At 55.8% G+C, this 27,559-nt stretch overlaps 2 protein-coding genes across 12 annotated transcripts in view; one reads left to right on the forward strand and one right to left on the reverse strand.

Annotated features, from left to right (window-relative positions):
- Positions 1-709: 709 nt before the first annotated feature.
- UNC119 (unc-119 lipid binding chaperone) lies at positions 710-19,853 on the forward strand. Of its 2 annotated transcripts, none has more exons than XM_046677770.1 (5): positions 710-1,004; positions 4,521-4,634; positions 5,126-5,228; positions 5,406-5,578; positions 19,419-19,853. In XM_046677770.1, the coding sequence occupies exons 1-5, from the start codon at positions 779-781 to the stop codon at positions 19,424-19,426; spliced, it is 624 nt and encodes a 207-aa protein (XP_046533726.1). In that variant the 5' UTR covers positions 710-778; the 3' UTR covers positions 19,427-19,853. The 2 variants fall into 2 exon arrangements, with proteins under 2 accessions (XP_046533726.1, XP_046533725.1); XM_046677769.1 differs by lacking the exon at positions 19,419-19,853 and adding an exon at positions 5,864-6,568 and having other exon boundaries at positions 717-1,004.
- FOXN1 (forkhead box N1) overlaps positions 11,275-27,559 on the reverse strand; it is a 28,042-nt gene continuing 11,757 nt past the window's right edge. For 2 of the 10 annotated variants that reach the window (XM_046677759.1, XM_046677760.1), the window contains exons 2-9: positions 25,453-25,584; positions 24,639-25,097; positions 22,154-22,282; positions 20,200-20,330; positions 18,786-18,882; positions 15,117-15,324; positions 14,459-14,950; positions 11,275-12,833 (exon numbers count right to left, since the gene is read on the reverse strand). In XM_046677759.1, coding sequence (XP_046533715.1) covers positions 12,514-12,833; positions 14,459-14,950; positions 15,117-15,324; positions 18,786-18,882; positions 20,200-20,330; positions 22,154-22,282; positions 24,639-25,097; positions 25,453-25,575 — 1,959 coding nt within the window. In that variant the 5' untranslated portion in view covers positions 25,576-25,584 and the 3' untranslated portion in view covers positions 11,275-12,513. Of the gene's footprint in view, positions 12,834-14,458; positions 14,951-15,116; positions 15,325-18,785; positions 18,883-20,199; positions 20,331-22,153; positions 22,283-24,638; positions 25,098-25,452; positions 25,605-27,559 lie in introns of all 10 variants that reach the window. The other 8 variants (XM_046677757.1, XM_046677758.1, XM_046677764.1 and 5 more) reach the window with 7 other exon arrangements.

Below are 27,559 nucleotides of genomic sequence, written 5' to 3' on the forward strand. Positions count from 1 at the left end.
CCTGTCCTGGAGGGCCCTGTGGTGGCTAGACACCTAGGCTGCTGTTCCTTAGCGTGTCCTGGGTTGTCCAACAAGACAGCATCTATTTCTGCTTTTTAGCAGGGGGTCTTGGGAGAGAATAGCTTGTGTCAGTGTAAGCCCTCAGATACTAACTCATTCATCAGTTCAAAAAAAGAAAATATATTAAGCACAGGCTGCAAAAGGCCCTGTGCTTCGTGCTGGGGGTATTAGAACAAAGACAGGATCTCTTTCACCCAACTGATTGTTTAGGGGGAGGGGTCAGTGACAAAACTAATTTCAGATAATTTGTTAGAGAGAAAGAACAAGTTGATCACATAGTGACTGGGGGTTAGTACTTTAGATCGGTTGTGAGGGAGGACCTTTGAGCAGATGGCATTTGAGCTGAAACCAGAAGGACAAGAAGAGGCGGTCTGGGGGAAGAGCATCCCAGGCAAAGACCCTGAGTCAGGAAGTCGCTCGAGGGGCAGAGAGACGGGCAGACTAGCTGGAGCACAGCGAGTAAGGAGAAGAGGTAGCCAGGACCCCCTAAAGTACCTGCCAGAAAAAAAACGGACGAGGGCCAGGGTAGGGGCTCGCCCTGGCCTGGACGAATAGCATTTCGGCAGCGTGGGCGGGGCCAGTGCCGGACCCACCCCGGGGGCGGAGCGGTACCTGGGGGCCTGGCCGGGGGTGGGGCTGCGGACGCTCCCCCTTCCCGCGGCTCCAGCCGGCTCAGGCAGCCGCGGCGGCAGCAGGCGAGCCGTGGCCCCGCGAGGCCATGAAGGTGAAGAAGGGCGGCGGCGGGGCCGGGACTGGGGCGGAGCCCACCCCAGGGGCTTCGGGCCCGAGCGTGGAGCCCAAGCTGGAGCCGCAGCCGCAGGTGGAATCCGAATCCGGGTCTGAGTCGGAGCCGGAGGCAGGCCCGGGGCCCAGGCCGGGGCCGCTGCAGAGGAAGCAGCCGATCGGGCCGGAGGACGTGCTGGGGCTGCAGCGGATCACCGGCGGTGAGCACCAGCGAGGAAGCGCCGCTTGAGGGCGGGAGGGAGAGCGCGGGAGGGGGCCTTCGAGGCACGCGGAGCCCCGGCCCCCGCCCCTTTTCCCGCCCTCCCCCCCACCTCCCATCCCCCACTCAGGTCCCCCTTGCCTGTGTTCCCTAGTCTTCTGCTTCCAAGCCTTCCATGTTCCCTTTTCTCTTAATCTCCCTGTGCCCCCCTCCTCTCCCTTTTAAAGATTTATTTCCACTCCACTCCTTCCTTTTTGAGGAGTCCATCTCGCTTTCCCACGGTGGAGGTGGGGTAGCAGCTGCAACTGTGACCCCTTCCCATGGAATCTTCAGAGCCCTTTGAGGACTTTCTCTGCAATAATGAGGAGGGGGACTGAGTGCACTCTGTCCTTGGTCCCCACCCTGGAGGCTAAGTCGAGGCTGAGTTCCTTAGGTGGCATTAAGACCCTCGGATCTCCCTGACCTTAATGCCCTCATCCTGGATTCCCCAGGAAATCTGAGGCCATCCCCTTCCCAGGAAAGGACCTGAGCGGAAAGCTTCAGTGAGTTGGCCCTGGCTCTCTCAAGGGAGTGGGTTAATGCCCCCCTTAGCCTGGACTGGGGCCTGCCCTCTCCTGGGAAGGCTAGTCTCTACTGGTTGAGTTTCTGAGTTGGACTGCCTGGGTTGGAGTCCCAGCTTTGCCATGTAGTTGGGTCTGTGACCTTGGGCAAGTAATTTCATTCTCTGAGCATGTTCATCTGTAAAATGGGGATAATGACACCTATCTCAGGGCTACTGTGAAAATAAATTCTCTGATTTTGCATACTGCCTGGCATGCTGTGCTGCTCTGTAAATAGGGCTCTTTTGTCAATAGTGCTGAGGGCCCCACAGGACTGCTCATGGCTGCTGCCCTGAGGCAGACAACTAGGCATTCAGGGCAGGGGTGGGGGGAAGGTTACCACAGGCAGGGAACAGCGCTAAGAAGCTCGCGGCAGAGGCAGTGGCTGAGCCTCAAAAAACAGGAGGCTTTGGAGAGGCAGTGGCCCTGTACCTTGGCCTCATTCATCAGTAACGCTGCCCTGGCTCCCTCTGTGGGAGCAGCTCTTGGGACCTGTCTTTGGGGTTGGGCGCAGGTGCTGGAGTGGACTTGAGCTCTGGAGCTGCGGGAGTACCAGAGCCCAGGGCTGCCAGACAAAGCTGTGGAGGGGACCATGATGGCAGGTCTAGGCCTGTGCATCTGGGTCCCTGGCGGACCAACTTCTCCCTCCTCTCTGAGCCAGGCAACAGCCATTCTTGGCTGAGCTCGTAGAGAACTGAGCTGCCTTGCCTAAGCAGGCGTTGGTAGAGGGAGGGGGCCTGGACCACTCTGATGTTTGCGCCAACTGGGCTGTGATTGGTAACAGCAGGATTTATTTAGGATTCAGGTTAGCTCTGGGGCAGAACTTATAGGATGTCCGGAGGTCAGGCAGGTAACTTTAGATTATTTGCAACTATGGGGGCTTCCAACCCATGAACCACCATGTGTCTGCTAATTTGGAGGAAATTCATAGCCCTTAGAGGTGGGGCACCTGTGGAGGATGTGTAGAAGAAGGAGTGTCATGGGAGCTCTTTCCTCTGTAGAAGTTGAGAACAGGGTTCCAGGCCCTCCGCCCTGGCACCCTCTGGTCTCTTCTGACCTTAATCACACAGATCTGAGGTTTGCTACTCCTGGATTACTGGGCCCTGAATCCAGCTTAGGAAGCTATTTGTGGCTGAGGGGAAGGGAGCAGTTGTGTTCTGAACCCTCTGCCACTCTGCCCCTTGTCTCGCCTGCCCCTGGGTCCCAGGTCCCTTGCTTTCCTGGCAGAAGAGAGGGAGTGGCTGTGGTGTCCTGAGCCATGGGCATCCCCTAGCCCTTGTTCCTCACTTCCTCTAAAGTCAGAGAGGTTGATAGGTTGAGTTTGCAATAGAAAAGACTGAGGTCAGACTGCAAGAAGTTGTTTACAAACCAGAGGAGAGACTCCAAAAGTTGGAGAATGGGGGAAGAAGAGAGGGCTTTACTGAGAGCTGGGAGTTGGGCAGTGAGGATCCTCCTCCCAATTCTGTTACCTCCTCTCCCTCTGCCCTGTGCCTGTTTTCTACATCTTTGGACTAGTGCTTATTTTCTGTGAAAATAAGGGGTGTAGAGGGTGAGGTAGGGGCTGCTGACTTCCATTCCTCTGCCTTGTCTCTCGCCACCGTGGGCTGTGGTGGACAGGCTAGGGCTCAGGCCCCTCCCTAAGCCCTGTGTAGTCCCTGCTGGGCCCCAAGGTGCCAGGTGGCTACCAGGAGGGCTTCCTGGAAGGAGCTGCCCCAGGCTTGGGGAAGAGAGAGTGATTTTATATTCACTTCCTCTTCCTGCCCCAGGGGAAATGGAGGTGGCCCAGGGGCCTGGAGGGTGATTTCCGGGCCTCTATAGGGAGGATGTGATACTTTGCAGGCTGATAGCACCAGAGCCCCCACTTTCCCTCTCTGCTCCTTCCTATTTGTTGCCAGGGCCTCCCTGATCACTTGCAGTTGCTGCTGCAAGAGCACTGAGGGTTGGACCAGGCCTTGGTATTCCTGAGCTTCCTCAGGCGGGGCTGCCGCTGTTCCTGGTTCCTCTTTTGCGCCTGAGGACTCCCTTTACCCCAATGTACACCATGTGCACCTGCTACACCCTCTTCCTGGCTTTGCCCGTACTCTTCTCTTTGAGGGGTGGTTCAGAGTCAAGACTGGGTAGATGACCATTGAGAGGGTTCCCTCCATTCACTAAGACTTCCTCCCATTTGGAGATCAACAGGGAATGGGAGCAAAAGTGGCCCTCTCTCCCCCCATATTCTAGGTTCCGGGCTTGAGTCAGCAGAGCTTTGGCTAAGCTGCTTAAGGGAACTGGGCTTGTATAAGCTGCTTATGGGGAGGGGAGGGGCCGAGCGGGAACAGGGAAGGGATTGTTCGCCTGCCCCAGAGTACCCAGGTCAGGGACAGTCCTTTCCTGACACCTAGATATAGCACCAGGGGCAGCTGTGGGATGAGGGTAGGGTATTCTCCAGAGAAGGACTGTGTCTCTCCCAAGGCAGAGCTGTGTCACTCCCTTTGGAACGAAGTTCCCAAAGGCAGGGCTGTATCTCCCATCTCATGTTGGGGCTCCCCATCAGATTGGAGGTCTGTTTGGCTCAAAGTCACTGAGCTAGCCTTGGCAAAGCAAAGGCTGGAATAAGGGCCCTCAACTCCAGGGTGGGAGGGAAAATGTCGGGGAGGTGGCTTTGTCCTCCACCTTTCTCTGCCCTCCCCCTCCCTGACCCCAGAGGCCACTGGGATGGAGCTGTTTATCCCCCATTGGATCCCAGTGGCAGAGCTATGTCTCCCTCACACTGTGGGGGCTTCCCCAGGGCAGGGGCTCAGTTCTTTCTTGCTGGAAGGCAGTGACCTTAGAGGATCAGAGAAAGTGGTAGCTAGTCCAGGGTTCCGCAAAAGCTGGGATGGCAGCAGGGGCTTCTGGGTGGGCCCCTTCCTAGCTCAGCCACCTGTCTCCCCTAGACTACCTGTGCTCCCCTGAGGAGAATATCTACAAGATTGACTTCGTCAGGTTCAAGATTCGGGACATGGATTCAGGCACTGTCCTCTTTGAAATCAAGAAGCCTCCAGCCTCGGGTGAGTGGGCTGGGTGGGCCATTGACAGAGGGAGGTGGGCGAGAGCTGTGAATTGGGCTGCCCAGGGACTCCTCAGGCTGCAGAAGAGCCAGAGCAGAGGTGGGGCTTGGACCCTAGCATTCCCAGGTGTCACTAGGCAGGGGGCCTCTACCTGGGGCTGGGCCGCCTCCTTCCCATCTGTTTCTAGGGTTGGACATCTTGGGAGGACAGTCCTGCCTTCAATGCCTGCGAACTTGCCCTCTGCAGGCCTCCCTGGGAACTGCAGTCCCAGAGGCCCCAGGCCTCTGTGCTTCCTGTGGCCCTGGGAATTTCAGTTGAAATTGGTGACTGGCTGACCATTCATTTGGCCAATGGTCTGAACCCTCCATGTGCATCAAAATCTCCTGGGGAGTGTTTAAAAATTCAGACAGATGGGGACCCTGGGGTGGAACCCTGGGTGGGCATGGGTCCCAGCCAGAAGCCCACTGAGCCCTGGCTGGGGTGCATTACAGAGCGGTTGCCCATCAACCGGCGGGACCTGGACCCAAATGCTGGGCGTTTTGTCCGCTACCAGTTCACGCCTGCCTTCCTCCGCCTGAGGCAGGTGGGAGCCACGTGAGTCACCGGGCTACTGCTGCGGGCTGAGGGTGAGGGCTGGAGGTGAGGGTGAGGGTGAGGGTGAGATTGAGCCCCTCCTGAGTTCTTACTGAGCTTCTCTTTGGGGCAGTTTGTCTTGAGCTTGGCTGACTGACTTCAAGGCTAAGCTCAGCCCCACCCCCTTCTCTTGCTCAGGGTGGAGTTCACAGTGGGAGACAAGCCCGTCAACAACTTCCGCATGATAGAGAGGCACTACTTTCGAAACCAGCTACTCAAAAGCTTTGACTTCCACTTTGGCTTCTGCATCCCCAGCAGCAAGAACACCTGCGAGCACATCTATGACTTCCCCCCTCTCTCTGAGGAGCTGAGTGCGTGGGCAGGGCCTCATGGGAGGTGGGGGAGGGGATCTCCTACTAGAGACCAAGTTGTGGGGAGGGAGTACCTGTGGGTCTGATCCCCTTTCTTCCCACTCTGGGTCTCTTTTGTGTCTGGCCACCATTCCTGTGTCACTTATAGGGAAACTGAGGCTCAGAGAGACTGGGGGAACTTGTTGAGGTTGTTCAGCTTGTCTGGGTCCCCCAGTCCTGAAGCCCCTGTAGTGGCCCGGCTCAGGCTTCTGACCTTTACCCCAACTGGCTGGGCCTCTCTTGCAGTCAACGAGATGATCCATCACCCTTACGAAACACAGTCTGACAGCTTCTACTTCGTGGATGACCGGCTGGTGATGCACAACAAAGCAGACTATTCCTACAGTGGGACGCCTTGACCCCCCAAACCACCCCTGCCACCGGAGGGTTCTGGGCCCTCAGCCATGACCTCCCCAACACTCACCTCTCAACCCCAGGAGTCTCAATCCCTGCCTGAGGAATGCTCCAGGAGCCCTGGACCCTGAGTCAGTGTCGGGAGGGAGGGTGCCTGATGTCCCCAGACCAAGTCTGTGAAGCCCATGGGACCTGGCACGTGGGGTAGGGTGGTAGGGGGGCTGTTTGTCTCCATGTCCAGGAAGGCCTCCTGTGAGAGGAGCAGCCAGGACTTTAGGCCATCCTAGCTGGGCCTCTTGGGCCCAAGTTTTAGAATAATGTTCCCCATCCAGCTTTGACTAGGTCTGGGCAGGGAGGATCCCATTCCCTGTCCCCTGCCCACCACCGACAGGCTGTTTAGAGTTTTAAATTCACAGATAAAGATCCAAAGTGGGGTCTGGCTGCCAAGCTTCCCAAGGGAGTCTGGGCCCTGGCCCCAGCCTCTACCATCTGGGGCTCAGATGCTGCTTGAGGTGTGGGAGGGACTGGCCCAGATTGCAGCCTGAGGTGGGGCTGGACCAACTGTATATAGTTTTCAATAAACTCTTTCTCCTTTTCTGTTCTCTGGTTCTGGGCCAGCATGTGTGTGTGGGAGGGAGGGGGGCAGGCGATAATGTGACACCTAAGTCCTCCTGTCCGCTAATCCTTTGCACCCTGACTCTGCACTCAGCATCTAGAGTCAGCACTTAGTACATGTTGCAGCTGGAAAACGTTTTTCTTTTGATAAAGAAGGAGACCCAGGTCCTGAGAGGGGAAGCTTTGGCCCAAAGTTGTAGCCAGCTGGCAGAACAGAGGCTGGGACACAGGCTTTCAACTCTAGGGCGGGAGGGAAGGTGTAGAGGAGACGCCCTTGTTCTCTACCTCGCCTTCCCTGACCCCCAGAGGCCACTAGGTTGTGTTTTTAGAGAGAAGTCCTCCTCGGGGAGAGAAGGTGGACAGGACTTTAGCTAAGCCTAGAGCCATCTCCTTGCCCTCAGCTACCTTGGGGAGCCCCCTGGCCTGGCCAGCATGCATATAACACCCCCCCCCACACACACCTCCAGCCCTACCCCAGACCCAGATGAGGTCTTAAGTCCCTTAGTGGAGGAAATTCAAGAACTGAGATAGGTGGAGAGCTCACATCCTACTGATCCAGGCCCTAATTTGAATGTGCCCGGTGCCCGCCCTCTCTGGACCGAGAAATTAACTTAACCCTCAGGCCTAGAAGTGCTGGATTCAGCTGGGTCCTGCAGAGACCTTGCTGGAGGCCAGGACCTGGGCTGAACTCTGGGAATTCTAGAATGAGTGAGACACAGGGAACAAATACCTGTCCCTGAATAAGGGGCTGGGCATGCAGGGGAGTGAGTCTTCCTGCTTAGAGGGTTCTGGGAGGATTCTTGGAGGAGGCAGCGTTGTAGCAGGATCTTGAGAACTCAGGTCGACTGACGGGAAGAGATGGAGGAGCGAGTGTTTAGGCATGGGGAACAGCATAAAGCAAAAGTTTGGAGGTGAGATTCATCAGATGTATTCAAGAAATTGAATATTTACACTGTGAATGGAAAACAGATCTGTGGAGCCTTGTAGTTGAGCTGTTGGAGCTTCTGAGGAAGACGGAGGATTAGGCAGGAATGACCTGATCAGATTCTCTCTGGCTGCTGATTGAAGGGTGGATTGGAAAGAGTGAGACTAGTAATAGCCAATGTGTATTGATTGCCAGGCCCGGGGCTGGCTGCTTTACATGTGTTACCTTAGAATGTTCACAATCATTTCTGAGGAAGGCACTATTATGCTCATTTTACAGAAATTGCAGGCCCAGAGAGGTTAACTTGTCCTGCCAACGTTGCACAGCTATTAAGTGGCAGTGTCAGGATTCGAATCTAAGCAGTCTGACTCCAGAGTCCATGCTCTAACATACTAGAAGCAGAGGGACACTGAGGAGAGTGTTGTAGGAATTTGAGTGAGAGGTGAAGGGAAAATGAATTAGGTCAATATCCATGGAAATGGGGAGAAATAGATGAAGTTGAAATTTTTAAGAGGCAAAATCTCCAGGCTTGGTGGCTGATTGGATAAGGGGGTTGGGGACCGGGAGGAATCAAGGCTGAATCCCTGGTTTGTGGCCTGAGTGTTGGGGTGGATAGATGTGCTGTCACCGGGCTTGGGAACCCAAGTTGGATCAGAGTGGGGGCTAGCGGGAGATGATGAGCTCAGGCTGGGACCTGCTGTGGTGTGGTGCATATGTCCTGAAGGAGGTGATCAGGGGGAGACAGGAAATTCAGGCATTGAGACCAGGAGGGGGATGAAGGCTGGAGATGGTGATCCTTGGAGGTCATTGACCACAAAGGTGATTGCTGAAGCTGTGATGGTGGCTGTTATGGGGTCCCCAACTGGCACTACTAGTGTCTAGGGAGCAGGAGGCAGGAATGCCAAATGCCTTCCAGTTAATGGAGCACTCAATGCTGATAGTCCACACCACTCACTTCAGGGTCACTGAATGAGTGTGTAACCCTAGGGAAGGCCAGCAAGTGTTTGAGAGCATGGCAGAGGGAGAGAACTAGTGATGGAGATGGGAGGAGCAGCCAGAGAGGTGGGAGCAGACTATGTTAGAAGCTAAGGGAAGGAAGAATTTCAGCAAGAAGCAAGTGGTCAGGAAGTGTTAGTTGTCAGAAAGGTGAGGAAGGGGCATGGGGTGGGAGCGGGGGGTTGGTTTGCCGATGAGACTGTGTAGGTATACAAATATTTGCAGTTGGAGATGTTGTTTATGGGTTTACAAGTCTACAGAGAAGGCATAGCGAGCAAGAGGGACTTTTAGGCCTACCTAGTTGTCAGGAAGAGCACCTTCTACCACCCTCCTAACAGTCTTCACTGTCCCTGCTAACTTGAATCGGATTGAGATTCTGGATTGGGCCTGCTGCATTTCCACCTTCAGACAGGGAGGGACGTCCCTGTTCTGAGGTCCTCATCCCTGGGGCAGATACTAGGTTGGCACTCACCCAGAGAGGCCTGTGTCCCTTGGACCTGGAGGAGGCCTGGCTGGGAAAAGCCTTGACCCCCTGCCTCCTTGTAAGTTTTCATGCCTCTAGTACCGGTCCTGCTGCTAATGGTACAACTTGCTGCGTTTGGTTCCTAGCACTTTCCCTAGGAACCTAGAGGATCCCTGGGCAGTAGAAGGAGGAGGAAGACAGGATGGGGTGGGGCTAGTCCTGGCTCTGATGATGATGAGCTATTGACCTTGAAGGTCCATCTCGACCTTGCCAGATCTGGACCTCAGATTCTGTCTCTGAAGTCGGCCAGATATTTTTGCTTTGACTCCTCACAGGTGTCATAAAGACCCCACCACTGGGCTGAGCAGGAAAATTCAACTACTACAGGGAGACGCGCTGCGCATGCCCACCTGGGCTGGCCTGCAGGATGCATATTGGGAATGCTTAACCTGTTGGATATTATTGAGATGCTTCCCTTCTAGTTGGCAAAGTGCTGTTGTCTCAAGCCCCCAGTGCCTTCCTCCCTAGCCCGGCCCCTCCCCTAACAGCCAGCCTCTACTTCCCCACCACCTGGCAACTAGGGGCCTTTATGTTTTGTGTGTCATGGACCACTTTACTATCGTCTGCTGAAGCCTATGGACAATAAGGTTTTTATGTACATAAAATATATTGTAATCCTATAGACAGAGTTATCTATATCTATTCTGCAGTTTCTGTAATGTAATATGAAAACATCTGTGATTTCTCTCCCTAATGACAAAGGCACAGATTCTGCTAAAGCTATTGTGATTTGTTGCTTACATTTCATAATCAAGGGAAATGCTGAATTTGAGGTAGAGATGAATGAAAATGAAGTGTAATTTCTTTATCCAAGTTCGTGGACCTATGAATTCTAACCAGTTTTATAACTCTCAGGTTTAGAGCCCCTGAACAAAAAGGTTAATTTCCCCAAAATAGGGGAGTTCCCGACCCAGGATCCATTCAAACTGTTGCTCACACTAAGATGGTGGCTGAACACTTGGTATGGGATGGCCAGCAGGGGGCAGCATATCAGCAGGAATGTGGGGCTAAGTTGCTTCCACAGTTTTAAATCTAAGGACCAGTCTGGTTACAAACAAACAAACCTGAGACCCAGAGTCCTGAGTGCTTGCCACCTATCTTACTTGCATGGGGGCCAGCTTGGTTGTCGTTGTGCTGAATGGGCCCATGGGACAGAAGTCTGACTGAGGGCCTCTGGGGATGTCCTCTGCCCACTGCCTAGTCTGAGCCCCCAGAGTCTGAGGGTCTGAGGCAAGGACGTGGACCCTAGTAAAGTTCTGTGAAACACTTGCCCTGTCCTTGGGGGCTTGGGCATCAAGACACAGGCCTGGGGTTGGTCAGAGCTGGGGGGCAACATCACCTGGGGGCTTGACTGCCTTTGCTTCCTTCCTGTACAGCCAGGGCTGGGCTGGGGCAGGTGGGTCTTTCTCTTGGGTGCTCTGGCTGGCCATGCCTTCCCCTACTGCCGACTCCACCCTATCCTTCTAGCCCTGGATCCAGCCTTAGAGCTCTGGGAGGAAGGGTTCTGATGTAGGCTGGGTTCAGTTATGGGATCTTCAGCAGAGCTGTCCTTTGGGGCAGATAGATGTGTTAGCCAGCCCCTAGGTCTGGCCACTGGAGGAACTTTCTAAGCAGAGGCCCCACCTGTGGCTCTTCCAAGACTTGAGGTTCATGTGTGTGATTTTGGCTCCTACATCTGCCTGTCCCTGTTTAGGCAGAGTGTTGGGCTGCCTCTCAGGCTGTCCTTTGGTGACAGCAGCCTGCCTGGAGGTGGTACCTGGGAGGTGAGTCTGAAGTGGGACCAAGTGGGCCCCTGACCCTCCAGAAACCACCCTCCAGGGCCAGCAGTGCACACAGCATCAGGTTATGCTCCATTCACGTCACCTGTGGAACCCAGAGCCTCAGCCAGGGAAAGATGGGGGGCAAGAAGGCGCAGCTTAGACAGGAAGTGACTCCTTTTGTGTGAGGAGATGAGGGGTCAAGGAGGGAAAGGGTGGATCTCAGAAGGAAGGAGTGTGTAGGGAGAGCATCCTCTCCCTTCTCTGGGTAGGACAGCTGCTTCCTCACATTCCTGTGGAAGTTCTGGGAAGAGGCCCCACCCACCTGCCCTCTCATCCTCCCTGGGCTGGTCAGGAAGTCCTAAATGCCTCACTCTTTGGATATAGAAACCTTACAGTTCTAGGTGAGGTGAAATTACAGGCCCAAGGCATCTATAGTCAGTGTGGCTTGACCTTTCTGCCCAGGGAAGGGAGGTCCAGAAAGGAAGTCTTGGTAGCACTTGTTTTATTGTTCTAGGACAGGTGACAGTGACAGGCCATTGAGGGATCTGCTTGTGCCTCATCTGAGCCTGGGCCAACCTCTGGGGGCTCTTGTCACCCCCAGACCCAGGGTAGGCTGAGGCTCCCACTTGGTGGGAGTTGGGCTCTCAGGTAGGGCATGGTGGGCAACTGAGCCACACCCACTAGCTCTGGGGGCATCCTGGCTCTGCCAAGCAGTCGAAGAAAGGGGGCCTGGGTGCTCCCCCACCAGCCTGTGCCAGGCTTCTCTTCCCTGAATGCCCAGGCTGCCTGAGACAGAAGTAATTAGTAAGCTGGGACCTAAACTACATGAAATTCTTATAGGGAAGGAGTGAGACGGTAGTGACCCAGAGGGGCCCTTCCTGTACCCAGGGCTGGAAAAGGACACTTTCAAGTTTCCGAGGGCAAGGCTTTTCCAAACACTTTGTGTCGGACTTGGGCTCAGTTTGGTCCTGGGGTGGATGTTGCCCCTCCTGTGTGTCACCCTGGGGGAGGCCAGATAGAATGTATGTTTGAGGATGGGTAGAGCCTGGCAGAGCAGGTGCCGCTAACTAGCAGCCCCCTGGGGGGCCCACAGACAACTTAGGGGAGAGGCTCCATATCTCCTTCTCCTGGATGGGCTGCTGGGAGGAAGATGGGAGAATAAATACAGGGGACTTCTGGGAAAGATCATGCCGTGGAGGGGGCCAGGCCTGCAGAGAACATGGACATCAGAATAGGGTTCCAGGGTGACCCTGGACCTGGTATGGGGGCCCTGAGCTTTCGGTAACCAAAGCCCTCAGCTCTCAGCTGCCCCAGAAATGAAATCCAGCTCTTAGTGATGTAGTTCTGATTCCTCGGGATATAAGGTATGTGGATGGGTGTCTGCCTGAATAACTGTGTGTGTGTGTGTGTGTGTGCGTGCACGTGTTCATGAGGGCTTAAGTGTGGATAAGTGTGAGCAAAGGAGAGTGTGTTTTCTTCTTGCTCAGACACTTGCTCTTTTCGGTGGCTCTCAGTGAGGAGCTGGCCTGCAAGATGGCAGGAATGTGTGAGGGGCAGCATCCTTGGCGGTGTCCTCTACCCCTCCAGGTGCCAGCTGACAAGTTGGCTTAGTGGCATAGGGGACAGGGATTGTTTTCCTTCTTTGACCTTTAAGGTGAGCCCAACGTGGGTGACCAGCTGGGACTTCCAGGCCAGGCAAAGGCCAGACTGCTGCAGGCATAGCTCATGCTAGGGCCACAGGCTTGGAGCTGGGGCTGAGGTACACGGAGGGGCCAGCAGAGGCTGTGGGGGGCGTGGGCTCCAGCTCCATGAAGGCCGAGTAGAGGGTGGTGAGGTGCAGGTCACCCAGTGCTCCGGAGCCCCCGCTGCCTGGTGGTGCCATATCGCCTGCCCCACTGCCTGTCTCTGTCAGACAGGATCCAGGGGGGAAGCAGAGGGCTGGTGGTGGGGGTGGTGGCATTGAAGATGACGTTGGGGATGAGGTCACCAGTACCAAGGGGTCGAGGGCCAGGCTGTCATCCTTCAGCTGTTCCCACAGGTTTCCTAGGTGGTGGGGAGAACAGGCATCACTGGGAGGGAGAAAAGGAACTATGGCTGCCCCCCACCCCATGGCTCCAGCTGCTCATGAGAGCAGCACTGGGGTAACATTGATGGGGTCAGACCCTTGGCACGAGCTGTGATCCCAGGCAGTTGCCGAACCTCTCTAATTCCTCCTCCCGTGTAGGATGGTCTGAAAGCTATAACCCAGATGATCTCTGTGGCTGGTTTTTCAGGAGATGGAAAGAGTCAAGGATTTGAGAGCGCCTATTGGAAGGGTTGATGCAGATGCTGTGCACCCTGGGGTTAGCCTGGGGAGGGAGCCCCAGGAGCTCTTCACTTGGCTCCTGCCCAGGCTCCCCAGGAGGGTGGGTCTGCAGCCCAGACCAAGGATCTTCCCAAAATGCACTGCTGGACCCAATGAGGTGGTCGGGCTCAGTTCCATGGGATTTCTCTACTGCAGGGCCCAAGGGACAGGAGCAGAGCCAGAATACACTGACCCCAGGGAGCAAATAGGGCTGCCACCTGATCCCCTCTTTGTGTTGTATGTCCTGCATCACGGCAGGCCAGAGCCTGGCACTCCTGCCTCTTGTATCAGGCTGCAGGGTCTGGACAAAGGGAGCAGACTAAACCCTGGACTGAACTTGGCTGCCTGGGTTTCAATCCTAACTCCTTCTTTCTAGCTAAGCGCCCTAGAATAAGTTACTTAACCCCTGTGCTTCTGTGAAATGGGTTTAATAATCCCTCCTGTCCTATAGGCCCATATGGGAGAGTACATGTAAAGCGACTCACAGGATGCCTGATAGTTAGTAGGGGCTCAAGTATGTGTTTACCATGCCCATATGTCTATAGCTTCCTCTGAGGCTGTTGAGCCTGCTCCCCACTTCTGGATGGGAGTGAGGAGCTAGCTGCATGTTTCCAGCAATAGCTTCCCAAGACCTGGGCTATCTCCCCATCAGACTGGGAGTTCTCTGAGAGTCGGCTGCCTCCGCCGGCTTGTGGATGTCTCCTACCCTGGTTCATACAGAGGGTCTGAGGCCTGGGTCTGCACCTTCCTCCAAACCTCCTGTGGCCGGTACCAGGGCCTGGGGTGCACTGGAATTTAAATGGGAATGGGTGGGCTTGGCATCTCTCATGCAGAGATGGAGCAGGCCAGATGGAATGGAACAGATGGAACCTGTCCCCAGACTCCTATCCCTAAATCTCTCCAGGACCTGCCTAGTTCTGAGACCTTACATTCTTCAAGGGAGAAGCTTTCTCTCCTTTTGCATTAAAAGATGGACTCTGAGAAAATGCAGCCACTTCTGGGAATGTTCAGACTATCAGTCACTCACAACCAAGTAAGTATGGAATGGAACAGTGGGCCCTTTCCAGCCTACCTAGAGTTCAGAGTGGTTTGATGATAGGGTCAGATGGAACATGTTCAGGGGTACCAGAAGGAGGGAGATGGGGGCAAGGACATTTCTCTTTGCCTCTTGACAACCCCTGCCAGCTTGGGCCTTCTCTGCTTTAGTTAACCAGAAACTTGGCAGCTAGCAGGCTGTAGCCTGGAGACTTGGAGGGGATGGGCCACGCTGCCAGATATACCTCTCCAGTCCTGTCCCACCTCCCCTTTCCCAAGCTCAGCTTACCCTGGAAGTCAAAGTCGGTGAGAGAGGGGTTGATGGCATCCAAGTCAGTCCCAAGGTCTCCATCTGGCAGCAGGGTGTCAGGCATGGTCCTGGCTGGGGAAGGCTCAGCCAGCAGCTTGGCACTGTGGCTGGGTGGGGTGTGGGCTGGCAGAGGCGAGTCCTGGGGGGCATCTGGCTGGGCCCGCAGCTCAAGGTGTCCCTCTGGTTCCGGGAACAATGGCTGCGGAGGTCCGGGAGGGGCCAGGCCCGGTGAGAGGTGCGAATATGTCTGCCCATAGCAGGAGGGCGCATGCCCCCCAAGTAGGTCCTGCAGGGGGTTCTTGCCAGGAATGGGGCCTGGAGCTGGGTGGATTGAGTGCAGCGGCTGGGAGAGCCCAACTGGAGGTCCCAGGGGCCGGATGGGGCCAGAGCCTGCCAGCCCAGGGGGTGGGCAGCCCAGCAGTGAGGAGCTCAGCTTCTCCCTCTTGTCTCCAATGAGGCTGTCCAGCTCTTCTGAAAAGGCCCAAGAGAGAAGGACACCATGAAACCTCCCTTTCCCATAACACCCCCCAAGCCTTGAAATCTTACTCATCAACTCTCCTTGCTCAGCTTTTCTCTCTCTTGTTTGGCTCGTGGGTACCCCGGGCTCCACCCCCCTTGCATGGCCCATCAGCCTCACCTGGCTTGGCCATGCTTTTGCGCACAGCAATGGGGTCTTTCCTCTTCCACTTCTGTAGCTCCTCCTGCATCTTGTCGATCTTGGCTGGATTGAGGGCCCACAGACAGCCCTTGCGAGAGGAACTTCCTGATTTGTTCTCCACCTTCTCGAAGCACTTGTTGAGAGAGAGGTTGTGGCGGACAGAATTCTTCCAGCCGTCGGGTGCTGTCTGCCGGAGCAGAGCAAGAGGAGAACTCAGGCTGGGGTCAGGCAGCCAGACCCGGCTCTGTGTCTGGGCTCCAGAAAACTCCTTTGCCCTCTGGGCACAGAACTGCCCCCACTCTGGGGCTTGTTGTCATCCTCAGCCCCCAGTCCACGCTCGGCACTCTTCAGTGGTGGGGAAGGGCTGGGCAGGAACTGTGACTACAGATATTTTCACCTAGAATCTGCCTTTATCCTACCACCATCCCTTGCAGCCCCTCCAGAGGATTGTCAAGAGGAGTCATAAAAGGAGGCCTGGTAGGTGCTAGAGGCCTCCGGCCTGTCCCCCATCTGCAGTTGGACCACTCCCCACTGGGTCTTCAGGTCTGTACTTGGACCCCTCTGTGGAAAGGGAGCTCACTACTCTGAGGTCTCTGGTGCCAGCTTTGGAGAGGGAATTAGGGGAAACAATGGAATGCTCTTCTCCTGAGTCTGCCTCATCCCTACTGGGGCAAACCCAGGAGAAAAGAAAGACGGGTGAGGTTGGTGAGTGTTTGGGTGTGTGCTCATGTTGCACATATGTTTATGTGTATATCTGGTTTTTGCTGGGAGAGAGAGAGAAGCTATGTGCATGAGCATGCACATGTCGGTAAGTGTGGCTCCCTGGTGTGAGCTTGTCTCTTGGGTTTGGGTCTGTGAATCCCTCTGCGTATGAGGGTGTGTGCGTCCCTGAGGACAAGTGTGTGTGAGAAAGTTTCTCTGGGTGTGTATGTGGGTATCCATGATTGTATGCATGTGTGGGTGTGAGTGTTCACATGAGTATACCCGGGGGGAGTGCACTGGTAGGGAGGCCAGCCCTCAGGCAGGGGGTGCTCGTGCCAACAGAATAAACACCCATTAGGAGGCCCGGTCATGCCACCAGTACAGTAATTGTGCCCAGGGAGGGTTGTAAAAACCATTAGGCTGACTCAGTTGGGTGAGAGGCAGTGGCTGGGGAGCCAGTGGGCACCCCCGTCCCCCTACCTTCAGCTCGGTTCCAGGCTCCGTGACAGTCCTGGGCCCGGCAGGGGCTGACTGCGGGCACCTGCTCTGGCCGGTGGGGCCCCTTCACCCTCACCCCTTGGCCCCTCTCCCTTTCAGCTCACAGTTTCTGCTTAATGAGGGGCGGCCACTCCCTCCTCCCCAGCTCACTTGCCCCAGGGAGCAGCCAGGCTGAATCACCCCCTGATGCCAGCGTCACTGCAAGTTGCTGGCAGGAGCTGCTGGAGCCTTTCTCAGGAGCAGCCGGCCTGGGGCAGGGAGCTGGTTGATATGACCCCCAAAGCTCCCAGGGTCACAAGGGAGGATCCTTGAGCCACCAGACCAGGCAGCTGGGGATTCACCTTCAACTCGCATGACAGTCCCTACTAGGAGTCAAGGCTATGTCACCGGATGGGCAGAGTTAATGGGCACTGGGACCTTTTATGGCCCCATAAAACTGTGACTTTGGGATGCCAGGGCAGCCCCCACCCCAGCCACTTCCTGTTTGGAAGAGTGATGGTCAGCACCAGCAATTATGTCCAGTGGCTGGACACTTCCCCAGTCCCACATCCCTGACTCATGGGGCTACAGGACGCCCACCTCAGCTGCCTCAGGCATGAGTGTTGCCCACCTCAGGATCCATTCTGTCCTTGCCCAGAAAAACGACCTTCAGGTGGGGAGTGAGAGATAGAGGGGGCAGGGAATCTTTGAACTAATTCCTTAGGTGGGTCAGAGGGGAACTGCCAGAGTTGGAAGGAATCTATGTGCCAACTGGTCCAACCTGACCATCTTACAGATTGGGAAGCTGAGGTCCAGAGCAGAAAGAGCCTGGCCTTAGATCACACAGGAAGGCAGTGACAGAGCACAGACTCCAACTCTGTCCCTTAGTTAAGGGCCCTGCCCAAGTCACCCCATAGGGCTGGTGTCACCATCTGGGGCCTGTCCCACCCTCACAGATGCTTTCTCTCTGAAGTCAAATGTAAACTTGGAGTGAGGGAGTGATGCAACTGGCTAAGAACAACAACCAAAAAAAAAAAGCTGTTAGACCTCTTCACTCCTCAGCCCCATAAAACAGGGATTACACAGCTCCCAGGAAAAATAATTAAGCCAGGAAGATGAGATGCAGGGAGGAACTGGGGGCTGGGCGGGGAGCTGGCAAGGAGGAAGGGCCGAGAGGAGCATGGCAGAGCCCTCACTAACCTCTCTCTGGCCTGGTCCCTTGAAGTGCCTAGAGGACCCTCCCAAAGCTTTAGGGGTTAGGGAGAGTTTGGTCCCCTGACCTGCTGGGATATAGGGGCAGCCTGGATACTGGCTTTGATGCCTCTTGAATCCCAGAGACAACTCTCCTGCCTCCTCTCCCTTCCAGAACCTTTGGTGGTGGATGACCATACTTTTCCATTCCTGGCTGGACCACTCTGGCCATCTTGCCCACTCCTCATCTGATGGCAGCTCAGCAAGTACAAACTTGTGTGGATATCAGCCTCACATTATCCCCAGGCAGGTCATAAGGAAGATAGTGGAGCCAGGAGTCACCCACTGGCAGGGGCAGCTGAGTTCTGGATTACTTGGGTCTCAGCTCTGGCTCTCTGTCTGAGTAGCAGACGAGATTGCATCCACCCAGAGCAGGCCTTGGAAAGGGCACTCCTCACACACAAACTCTGATCTCCCTGCACCCACCCCAGGAGGAAGGGTCTGTGCTGGAGGGTCTGGGAGGCAGGCAGAGAAGGGAAGTGGGTGGTGTATAAAGCCAAACAGCTCGAGTCAGAAACTGTTCCCACTTGCTGTATGACCTAGAGCAGAAGGATCCCCCTCTCTGATGTGTTTGCCCATCTAGAAAGAAGGGCATCTGTCCTGCCTCTAGGGAGGGAGTCCGGTAGAACCCGCAGAAGCCCCTTCTGTGGATGACAGGAACTAGATCCTGTACAGGGGAAGGTCAGGTGAGCCAGCCAGTTCCCCGGGACACTCAAAGACCGTGAAGCCCACACCCACTTTCTGGGAGAACTGCCGGTGAGCCCGCCACCCACAGAGGCAGATCCTAGGATCTCCCTGGAAGGCAGTGGGCTCTGCGGCTCCAGCATCCCATGTCACCTGGGCCGGCCAGCTCCTACCCAAATGCCTCCAGCCCTATAGCATCCTGGGGCAAGGGGTGGGGACAGTCTCTCATTTCTTCCCAAGCTCTCTCTCCCTACTCGGGGTAGGTAGATGTTCCCCGAAACCTAACAAGACTGACATGTCCACCTTCCCCGAGCATAAGGTCTGACTCCAACCTGCTGTGTGACCTTGAGCTCTCTGTTCCCCACATGGAACTCTGTCCTTCAGTGGAGACAAAGGGAAGAGTGTTGGGGGAAACCCTCTCCTGGCTCTTGTTCTAAGTCTTCTGCCACCACTCAGCTGAATCCTCTGACTCCAGAGAGGCCTGGCTTGCCCAGGACTTGGGGGTAGCAGGGTGGGGGTGAATCTTGGGCTCACCTTGAAGTAGGGAAAGTGCTCCGTCATAAAATTGTAGATCTCGCTGACAGGAAGGCTCCCAGTTTTACTGTTCTTAAGGGCCATGAAGATGAGGATGCTGAAGGCAGAGAAAGCCCCTGAGAGTCTGAATTTCTGACAAAGCCCAGAGTGTCCCCCCACTACCTGCCCTGCCCTGGCTAGAGTTGTCCAGGAGGAATAAGCTGCTGCAGAATTAATGGGTGAGAGGCTCTATGAGGTTGAAAGGAGAAGGGATGAGAAAGCATCCACTGAAGCTAGGAATTACAGATATACAAGGAGGGTCTTATGGAATCTGAGAGACATGGGTTGCAATCCTGGCTTAGCTACTCACTAGCTGTGTGACCTTGGGTGAGTACCTTAACCTCTCTGAGCCTCAGTTTCCTCAGCTTTGAAGTGAAGAAAATAATAGGTACCTCACAGTTGTGAGGATTAAGGATGATGCCTGGCACATTAAATGGAAGCTGTCATTAATAGTCAGCCCTCAGCCAATTGCATGAATATTGGATGGTAAGGGAGGCAACCAAGATTTCTTGAGTCCTGCAATGTACTAGGCATATTCTCTCACTTAATCCTTCCAAAGGCCTGAATATTGCTGTTCTTTTTTTCTTTTTACAGATGAATAAACAGAGGCTCAGAGAGATTAAGTAACTTGCCTGAGGTTTCGCAGCTAGTAAATTCCAGAGCCTGGACTTGAACAATCTGCTGGATTCTAAGGATTGCGTGTGTCCCTTCTGCACATCATCCTGCCTCCCACAAACCACTTCTCTGTGTTCTTGGCTGATGTTTAAGCTTCTTTTCTTCCCCTTGAGCTCACACAGGCCCACATGGGGCCTGGCACACAGGAGGTCGAGTGTCACTGTTGGTTGAATGAATTAAAGTTCAGATGGAAGGCCTCCCGGGTGGGCTGGGTGCTGCTGGCCTGGCACTTACAACCCTGGCCCCAGAGAAGTCGCACCGGATCTGGCAGATCCTGGATAACTAAGCTGCATCCGCAGCCCTTATCCCTCACTTATCTCCACTAGAGCTTTGGGGTGGGGCTTCTCTCTGCATCTGAGGAGGGAGGGGAAAGGGGGCGAGCACCCCACTTAAATTCTCAGTCCCGGGCCCTGGGCCCCAGGAGCATAGAACTCAGCGGGCTCACCCCAGGGCGCCAGATCTGCAGAGTCAAGCCACAGAAATGGCTCTGCAGGTTTAGACAAGAGGTCAGAGGTGACCTAGTCTATCCCCCTGCCCCCAAGCAGGAATTCCCTCTCCAGTGGGGTCTTCTCTGGAAGCCCACTGGGTATGACCTCTACCCCCTGCCATCATCCTTATACCTCAAGGATCCCATGCCTCAGTTTCCCCAGGAGTCCTCTCACCCCTCTTCCTTCCCTGCCAGGGGTGCTGGGAAACGTACCTGTAGGAGTAGATGGGTTTTGGGAAGAGAGGCTGGTGCCCATCGGTGCTGGCCTGGGGTGCGATCCGCTGGTACGGATAGTGTGAGGAGCCCAGGTAGGGTACAGGGTAGCTGCCACCACCTGGTGAGTACTGTAGAGGTCAAAGGGGCAGAGTGGTTGCCATGGTAACCAGTCTTCCCAAGGAGGGGGTCCTCCCCCCATCACAGACATCCAGAGGGGGAGCTGAGGCTAGATTATTTTTCCCCTGGTCATGGGCTCTACCACCCACAGTCATGGGCTCCAATGGCAGAGCTATCTGAGGGAGCTGGCCAAGGATGTGGACATCAGAGGGCCTGTGAGGAGATCCACATTCCAGAATTCAGGATCTCAGAGGCCTCAAAGCTCCCTTCGTGCAGCTCCTTCCTCTGAAGCCCTCAAGGTACTCTGGGACGCAGCCTGGCTGGGCTAGAGATTGTGGGGGGCAGCCCTGGCCCCTGCCCTCCTTCAGGCAGGGGCTCGTGGCCTTCCTTGAATCTCTGGGAGCGGCGGGGCTGGAAGTGCAATGTCCAGCCTGGGCGTTTGCTGGGCACTGCCACCTTTTACGAGTTTCAGTGGCTCTTTGAAAAGGCTGGTCACGGTGGTGGGCAGGTGGGGGTAGGAGGTGGTTTTACAGCAAAGGGAGTGGCGGCGGTGCCAGGGATGGTGTTTTATGGGGGCAAGGGGGGGGGGTGGTAGGAGACTCTGACTCCCCCATCTGCTGTAGGACGAAGTGCTCTTTCCAGGTCACCCAAGAGGCACTTAGTGCCTGAGTCACCCTCTCTGTAGGCTCCATAAAGCCCTGGGTGCGGCCATCTTGTTCGAGGAGGGGGTGCGGAATGCAGAGGGCATCAAAGCAGGGCTGGGCATGGTGAAGCCATTTAAGGTCTGGTAGCCCCTTAGCCCTGCTGTAGCTCAGTCCCTGATGGGCCAGGCTGCCTCAGGGACACCCTCTACCCTGGGTCAGACCATGAGCCTCAGGGTGGCTTTGGCCGTTCCAGCCAGGCTCCTCACAGCAGTGAGGATGACCCCTCATGTGTTCCCTCTGCTTCCCCCCATCTCTTTCTCCCCCCCCCCCCCCCCCCAACAAAGCAAGCAGTCTGACCTCCCCTCGTCTCCCCTCACCCGCCACCTTCCTGCCTCCCTGGTTTGGCCAAAGACAGGACCAATGCCAAAAAGCTGGGAGTAGAACCTGCTCCACAGGCAGGGCCTGTCTCAGTGCCAGGCTGCAGGTGGATGGAGCTGGGCGCTGGGCAGCCACTTGCTCCGTCTTGCCCGGTGACTCCTGGGAGCAGCCTGGCTGCTCTGGGGCTCTTTTCTTTCTCTTTTAAAAAAAACCTCCATCCGTGCCAGTGTGGGGTAATTATTTGGCATCCTGTAGATCTGGGAGGAGCTGAGGCTGGGCAGTGGTGTGGGGAAGGTGGAAAGGGCCAAAGATGATGGGAACTTGGAGCCTCCAGGTGGGAAGGTCCCCTAACCTCACACCTGGTCCTACCCTGTCTAGGCTAAAGGGAGGTTTGAGGCCAAGGCCACGTAGCAAGATGGTGGCTGACCCAGATGGGAGCCCATTATTCTCTGCCCCAGTAGGCCTTATGGATCACCCTACACACTTCTTTCCTTTCTACCTCTGTCTTTGTCTGGCTCCCTCCTCCCTCCTTTTCTGGTTCACATCTGGGCCCTGCCCCAATCTTAACCCCACTCTTTTTTCTGAGACTTCTCAGGCCCCGCCAGGGTCTCAGACAAGCCAGACCACCCCTAGAGAAGGGCAATTGCATCCCTCCCTATGAACTGCTGTCCCCTACTCAGGATGGCTTAGCCTGCAGTTCAAGGCCTTGCTGCCCTTATCTACCCAGCCAGGTGTGTACACACACTCTCACATACACACCGACACGCCGCACACCCACATAATATCCTGAGATCCCGTGGAAGCACGCCTACCTGCCCCAGACCCACCTGGTGGAAGGGGGGTTGGGAGGGACAGTACATGTGCTGCAAGGGGGGCTGGTAACAGTACATGCCAGGACCACTCTCCAGAGCTGGGGGCTTGACCTTGACTTCCGAACCCTGCTGGAAGGAAAAAGCACATGACCAGTCTCGGCCTTATTTTTCTTCCTTCCTCTCTTAAGTATCTTGAACCTTACACAAAAGCAACCCCTACTCTTCCTACCTCAAAGTTTATTCCTGGAACACAGAGAACAGAGAAGGGCAGGGATTTTCCTGAGGGAACTCAGCAAGCTAGTGATGGAGCTGGGGCTGGAACCAAAAATGCTCCCTACCCACCACCTCACTGCAGGTGAGACACTCAGGCTGGCTGTCCAGAGAAGTCAGGGAGACTTGTCAGTCACTGAGGCTGCGGTAGGGCCGGGGATGCACGAGTGTGTAGTGCCAGACCCCACTCCTCAAGCCTGCTTGCCGGTTCAGAGCCCCCAGCCTCTCAGAGCAGGTCTGCGAAGGACACCCGGGAAAGGCCGCAGCTCCAGAATTCCCACTGCAGAGCCTGGTGAGGGGAGCATCGGAAGTGGCCAGACAGGTCAGTCCAGCTGGGGCCCCCAGGGCCTGCTGCTTCCTTTTCTGCAAAGCCCAAGGAAACTGCAGCAGGCTCTCTGGAGGGGGCTGGTGAGTGCTCTCTGCTCTGTCTCCTGGCCACCTGCAACTCGGAGCCCTTGCTCCCTCCTCCAGGAAGTCTACTCAGATGCTGGTCTGCATGAGGCCCATGGTACCGTCTCTCTCTGGCACAGGGAACCTGCAGCTGGTGTGACCAGACTCTGACTTCCTGTGGATCGTGAGCCCCACGTGGAGCCCCCAGAGCCTAGCACAGAGCTCGCCCATGAGTAGGGACAGGAAGGGTATGCAGCTGGGTCCTGGAAGGGGTACAAGGCCAGGAGGAGCGGGCCACTCTTCCTGGGGTTACCACCAGGGACCCTGGGCATCAGCATCTGGGCCCAGGGGGTCAGATCAGCTGTGAGTGCTTTCTGGGTGTGCCCTGGGGTTGCTGATGCAGAGACTGCCATAATCATAGAATCTCAGGCCTGGAAGGGCCAAGAGCACTGGGTCCAACACCCTCATTTGGCAGATGATGGGGCTAAGCCCATAGCAGGGAAGAGACGTGCCTAAGGTCACCCAGCGAGTTGACCAGCTAGCTGTGGGTCTCGGGGACCGAGCTCTTCTCCACCGTGAGGGAGGGTGAGGACATGGGCTCAAGTCTCAGCCTCACTTTTTACAGGCCGAGGGACACCTTGGGCAAGTCATTTGGCTCTATGGATCCTCGATTTCCTTATCTGCAATATGGGGATAGTGGGAACTCTTTTAGAGGGTTGTCATGAGTATTAAATGGGGCACTCAAAAGAAAGCATCTGGCACAGTGACCAGGGGCTGGCACTGAGTGGACATTTAGGGGGAAGTAGCTGATATGATGGTGCCCTCACTGTGAGCTGCTGTCAGGTTTGATGGCCTGAGGAGAGGCCATCAAAGGGCCCCAGAACCAGAATCAGGTCCGGTCTTGGCCACACCTGGTAGATGCACAACCCCGTCTCTATCTTCCAAGCGTGGGAAATAGGCCTTTCTTGGGGGTACCTTGGGGACAGAATGGGAGTCTGTTTGAAAGCAGGAGGTGAGGAGGGCTGGTGGGCATCTGGAGTAGGCGCAGCCCAGGCTGAGCCCACTCAGTGCTCACTACCTCAGGGACCTCCAAATCAGAGCTGGGCAGTGGGGAGCAAAGCTCCCTTTAGCTTTCCTCTTCCCAAGGCAACAAGCCAATGAGGCAGGTACTGTTAACCATACTTTTCAGATGAGGCTCAGAGAAGTTAAGTGACTTGCCCAAGGTCGCACAGCTCCTTGGGTATGGCTGTGGAAGGACACATTGACATTCCAAGGTGCTTTCAAGGTATTCCTATGAATACACTCAGGCCCCACTCTGGGCAAAGAATGGGAGCCAGAACGTCCTATGAGGAGGCTTAAGTCTTCTCTCAACTCTGTATGCTGATGCTAGAGAGGAGAATATTGTGTTATGTGGCTCCTCCCTATACCCTTTCTCTTGGCCTCTGGAATGTGTTTTTCTTCTCACATTTGCATATGGGCGTATAGGTCTGGCTGGGGATTCTTCATATTTAACAATCAGAGAGAAGTCACACACTGGGGATCCTGACTCAGGAGCCTCTGGGAAGCTGCCAGCTTCCTTAACCTGACCTCCCCACCTGGCCCCCTTCATGCCGGGCCGGGCCAGGTCGGCATCCTCTCCCCAGCTGACCCGGAGGCCCAGAATGAAGCCAAGAGACTCCAACGCTCTGAGCTTGTTGCTTCTCTTGTGCACACTGACCCTGAGTGGAAAGGTCTGGAAAGGAAGGCAGCGAGTTTGACCTCAGAGGACTGGTTGTAGGCTGCTGGGAACTGGGACGGGGGTAGGTGGCGAGTAGGGGGTACTCACCAAGATTTGGGGGCTGTGCTCCTGGCTGGGGTAGGGGAGCCCGTTGCACCAGGCCTCTGCTGAGAAGCCAGGCAGGAAGGCCTCAGCTTCCCCTACTTCCACTGGGATCTCCTCGAAGGCCTCCAGCGCCCCTGGGGTCTTAAAGGAGTGTCCATCGAGGGCCAGGGCGGTCTGGGCCTCGGGGAAGATGTCCTCATGGAAATGCCGCTTGTATGGGTGAAAAGGCACGTGGCCGCCCTTGAGGAAGCGCCCAGGGCTGCCTGCTGGGCCCTCCTCAAAGCCGAAGCCAGGGTACTTGTCTGAGGTTGAGAGCCGGAAGGGGCCCGGGCCAGGGCCAGCTGGGCAGTGGACTTGCTCGGGGCCTGGTGACGCGATGCTGGGGCTGTGGGGGGGCAGTGACGGTGCCCTCTCTGGAGGGTCATCAGGCACAAAAGATGAGCAGCTGAAGCCGGCATGCTTCTGGGGTGGACAGAGAGTAGAGAGCCTGTAAGTGGAGGCTGGACCAGAACCCTACTCTGTGCTAGGGTAAAGGAGTTTGTGGCTGAGGTCTGGGGAGCCCCCAAATGATGGAGGAGACATAGTCTGCCCTTGGAAGCCCCAATCTGATGAGGGCACACTGCTCCCAAACCTGGGGTGCCCCAAGTAGGATGGATCTACAGCCCTGTGCTGGGAAAGCCCCAGATAAAAGTGGATAAGCAGGGGGCCACAGCTGCACATTTCTGGATCTTGGAGTCATTGGACATTCTTTTGCTGGTGGAAGGGACAAGGCAGACCGCAGGAGGCCTTAGCCCAGGCCTGGGTGCCAGGTACTTACGTTCTGTGGTGCAGGGGAGCCCGGGAGGCCCGGTGCCTGCATGAGGTCCCCTTGGGGCTCACCCTCCAGTCTGGCGGGGCCCGGCAGCGTGACGTCAGACTGTGGCGGGAGCAGCGACACCATCACCCAGTCCTGGCCTCGAAGAAAGCCAGCTGTGATGAGAGTGAGGACCAGAGTCCAGGGGTGACCAACCCAAAGTCGACCACCTCCACTCCCACCCCATCCCTGGGCTGGGACCCCAACTCCAGCCAGACTTCTGATGAGAGAGAGAGAGAGTCAGACAGACAGACAGACAGACAAAGAGACAAACTGAGAGAAATATCAGAAACAAAAGGAAGCAGATAAACAATGTGAGAGACAGAGCAAGAAGCACAGAGAGAGAGAGAAGACTGGTGGGGAGAGAGGAAAATGAGCCAGTTCGGAGCCCCCCAGACTCCCCAGGAGTGCTCTCAGGCTCTGCGGCTACAGAGTAGTGAACCAGGAGGGGTTCCCAGTGAGACCCTGCCTCTGGCTCCTTGGCTCTGTCTCCTGTCTCCACAATGAGAGACTGGGCTAGGTGACCATGGCAAGCAGTCTCTGTTCAGTGACTGAGCAAGTGGGTGGTCCTGAGAGGAGGGGGAGCTGGAGAAGGGGTCAGGCCCAGGCCTGGTGCGGCAGTGACCCTCACAGTGCAGGTGACCCAGCCCTCTGCAGAGGCCAGGCCCGCGGTACCCACCTCCGGGGCCTCAGCCTGGCTGGCACGACCATAGTGTGCAACTGGGGACTTGTGGGGACCTGGTTGCCTATGCCCCCATGAGTCTGGCACAGTCCCGGGGATGCTGCCACTGGCCCACTGTGGAATGTCTGGCATGGGCTGTCTTCTCTTACATCCTCCAAACTCCATCTCCGCACCTGTGACTTTGTGCAGGTCACTGTCTCTTCTGAGCTTTTGTTTTACCATCCAAAAAATGAGGGGCTTGTGCTAGATGACATCTGAGGGCTCCTTCTGCTCAGACCTTCTAGAATTATAGGTGGACTCTGTCCCCAGCACAGCCGAGTGGCAGGAGGACTCGGCTCAAAGCCAGCCTTTGCCTTTCCTTGCTAGCTGTGTCATTGAAGCTCTCTGAGCCTCAGCATCATCATCTACAAAACAGGGAGAGAGGCAGGGCCTCCCTCATGGGGATGCTGCATTAAGTGAAACCATGCTCACAAAGTATTTAGCACGGTGTCAAGCACGTAGTAAGTGTTCGATAAATGCCAGCTCTCATTATTAATATCATCATTAGTATGCCTCTTACTGCGATTATCTTCCTCAGCTCTCTGCCTTCCTTCTCCACCACCTGCAAAAGGTAGTTCCTTTTGAATTTACTCCTCTTTGCCCAAGTAGTCTCTAGTAAAGGCTGGCTATTATGTCAAAAATTTGGAGAATTTTCTTATTGGTTTGTCAGAACAAACCTGTGAGGAAGGTAGATTATTAAGCCCACTCTTCAGACGAGGAAACAGGATCAGAGGGGTTCTGTGACTTGCACAGATCACACAGCAAATCCTTGATAGAGTCGGGATTCGACGCAGACCTGTCTGACTCTGGAGGCTGCACTCCTCCTACAGTTTCATTTGGTGAGGGTCAGAGTGGGATGGGATAAGCTGAGGCGGCCAGACAACCAGAAAAGCACGAGGTTTACACTTACCCTTCCTACTCAAGCCCCCCTCAAGCAGAGCAGAAGAACTGCTTGTCCTGAACCATGCTCTCCCGGGAGCTCTGGGAGGGCGGGATGGCCTCATGGGTCCCATGGTGCCCGGCCTGGGGTTGGTGCATCTTTGTTAAATAAACCGTATCTTTCATTTGACAGGGGAGTAATGGGGACAAGGAAGGGACGGTATTTGCCCAAAGTCCCTCAGGGGATCAGTGGTGGAGGGGCCGGTGGCTGGGGTCCAGGTGGAGGACTGGTGGGAGGCTCTCCCGCGCCCTTCAAGAGTCTCCCCCGCCCCTGCTCCGTGTCCTGGCGCCCGCTCACTCGGCACTGCTAAATGTGGCGTGACCGGGGAAGCGCCGAGCTGGCCGTAACTGGACACCACAGTGGAGCAGGCCTGGGGCCAGAGGTGCAGGGCAGCCCATCTCCAGCTCCGC

This window comes from Equus quagga, chromosome 11 (assembly GCF_021613505.1).
Source record: "Equus quagga isolate Etosha38 chromosome 11, UCLA_HA_Equagga_1.0, whole genome shotgun sequence".
NCBI lineage: Eukaryota > Metazoa > Chordata > Mammalia > Perissodactyla > Equidae > Equus > Equus quagga.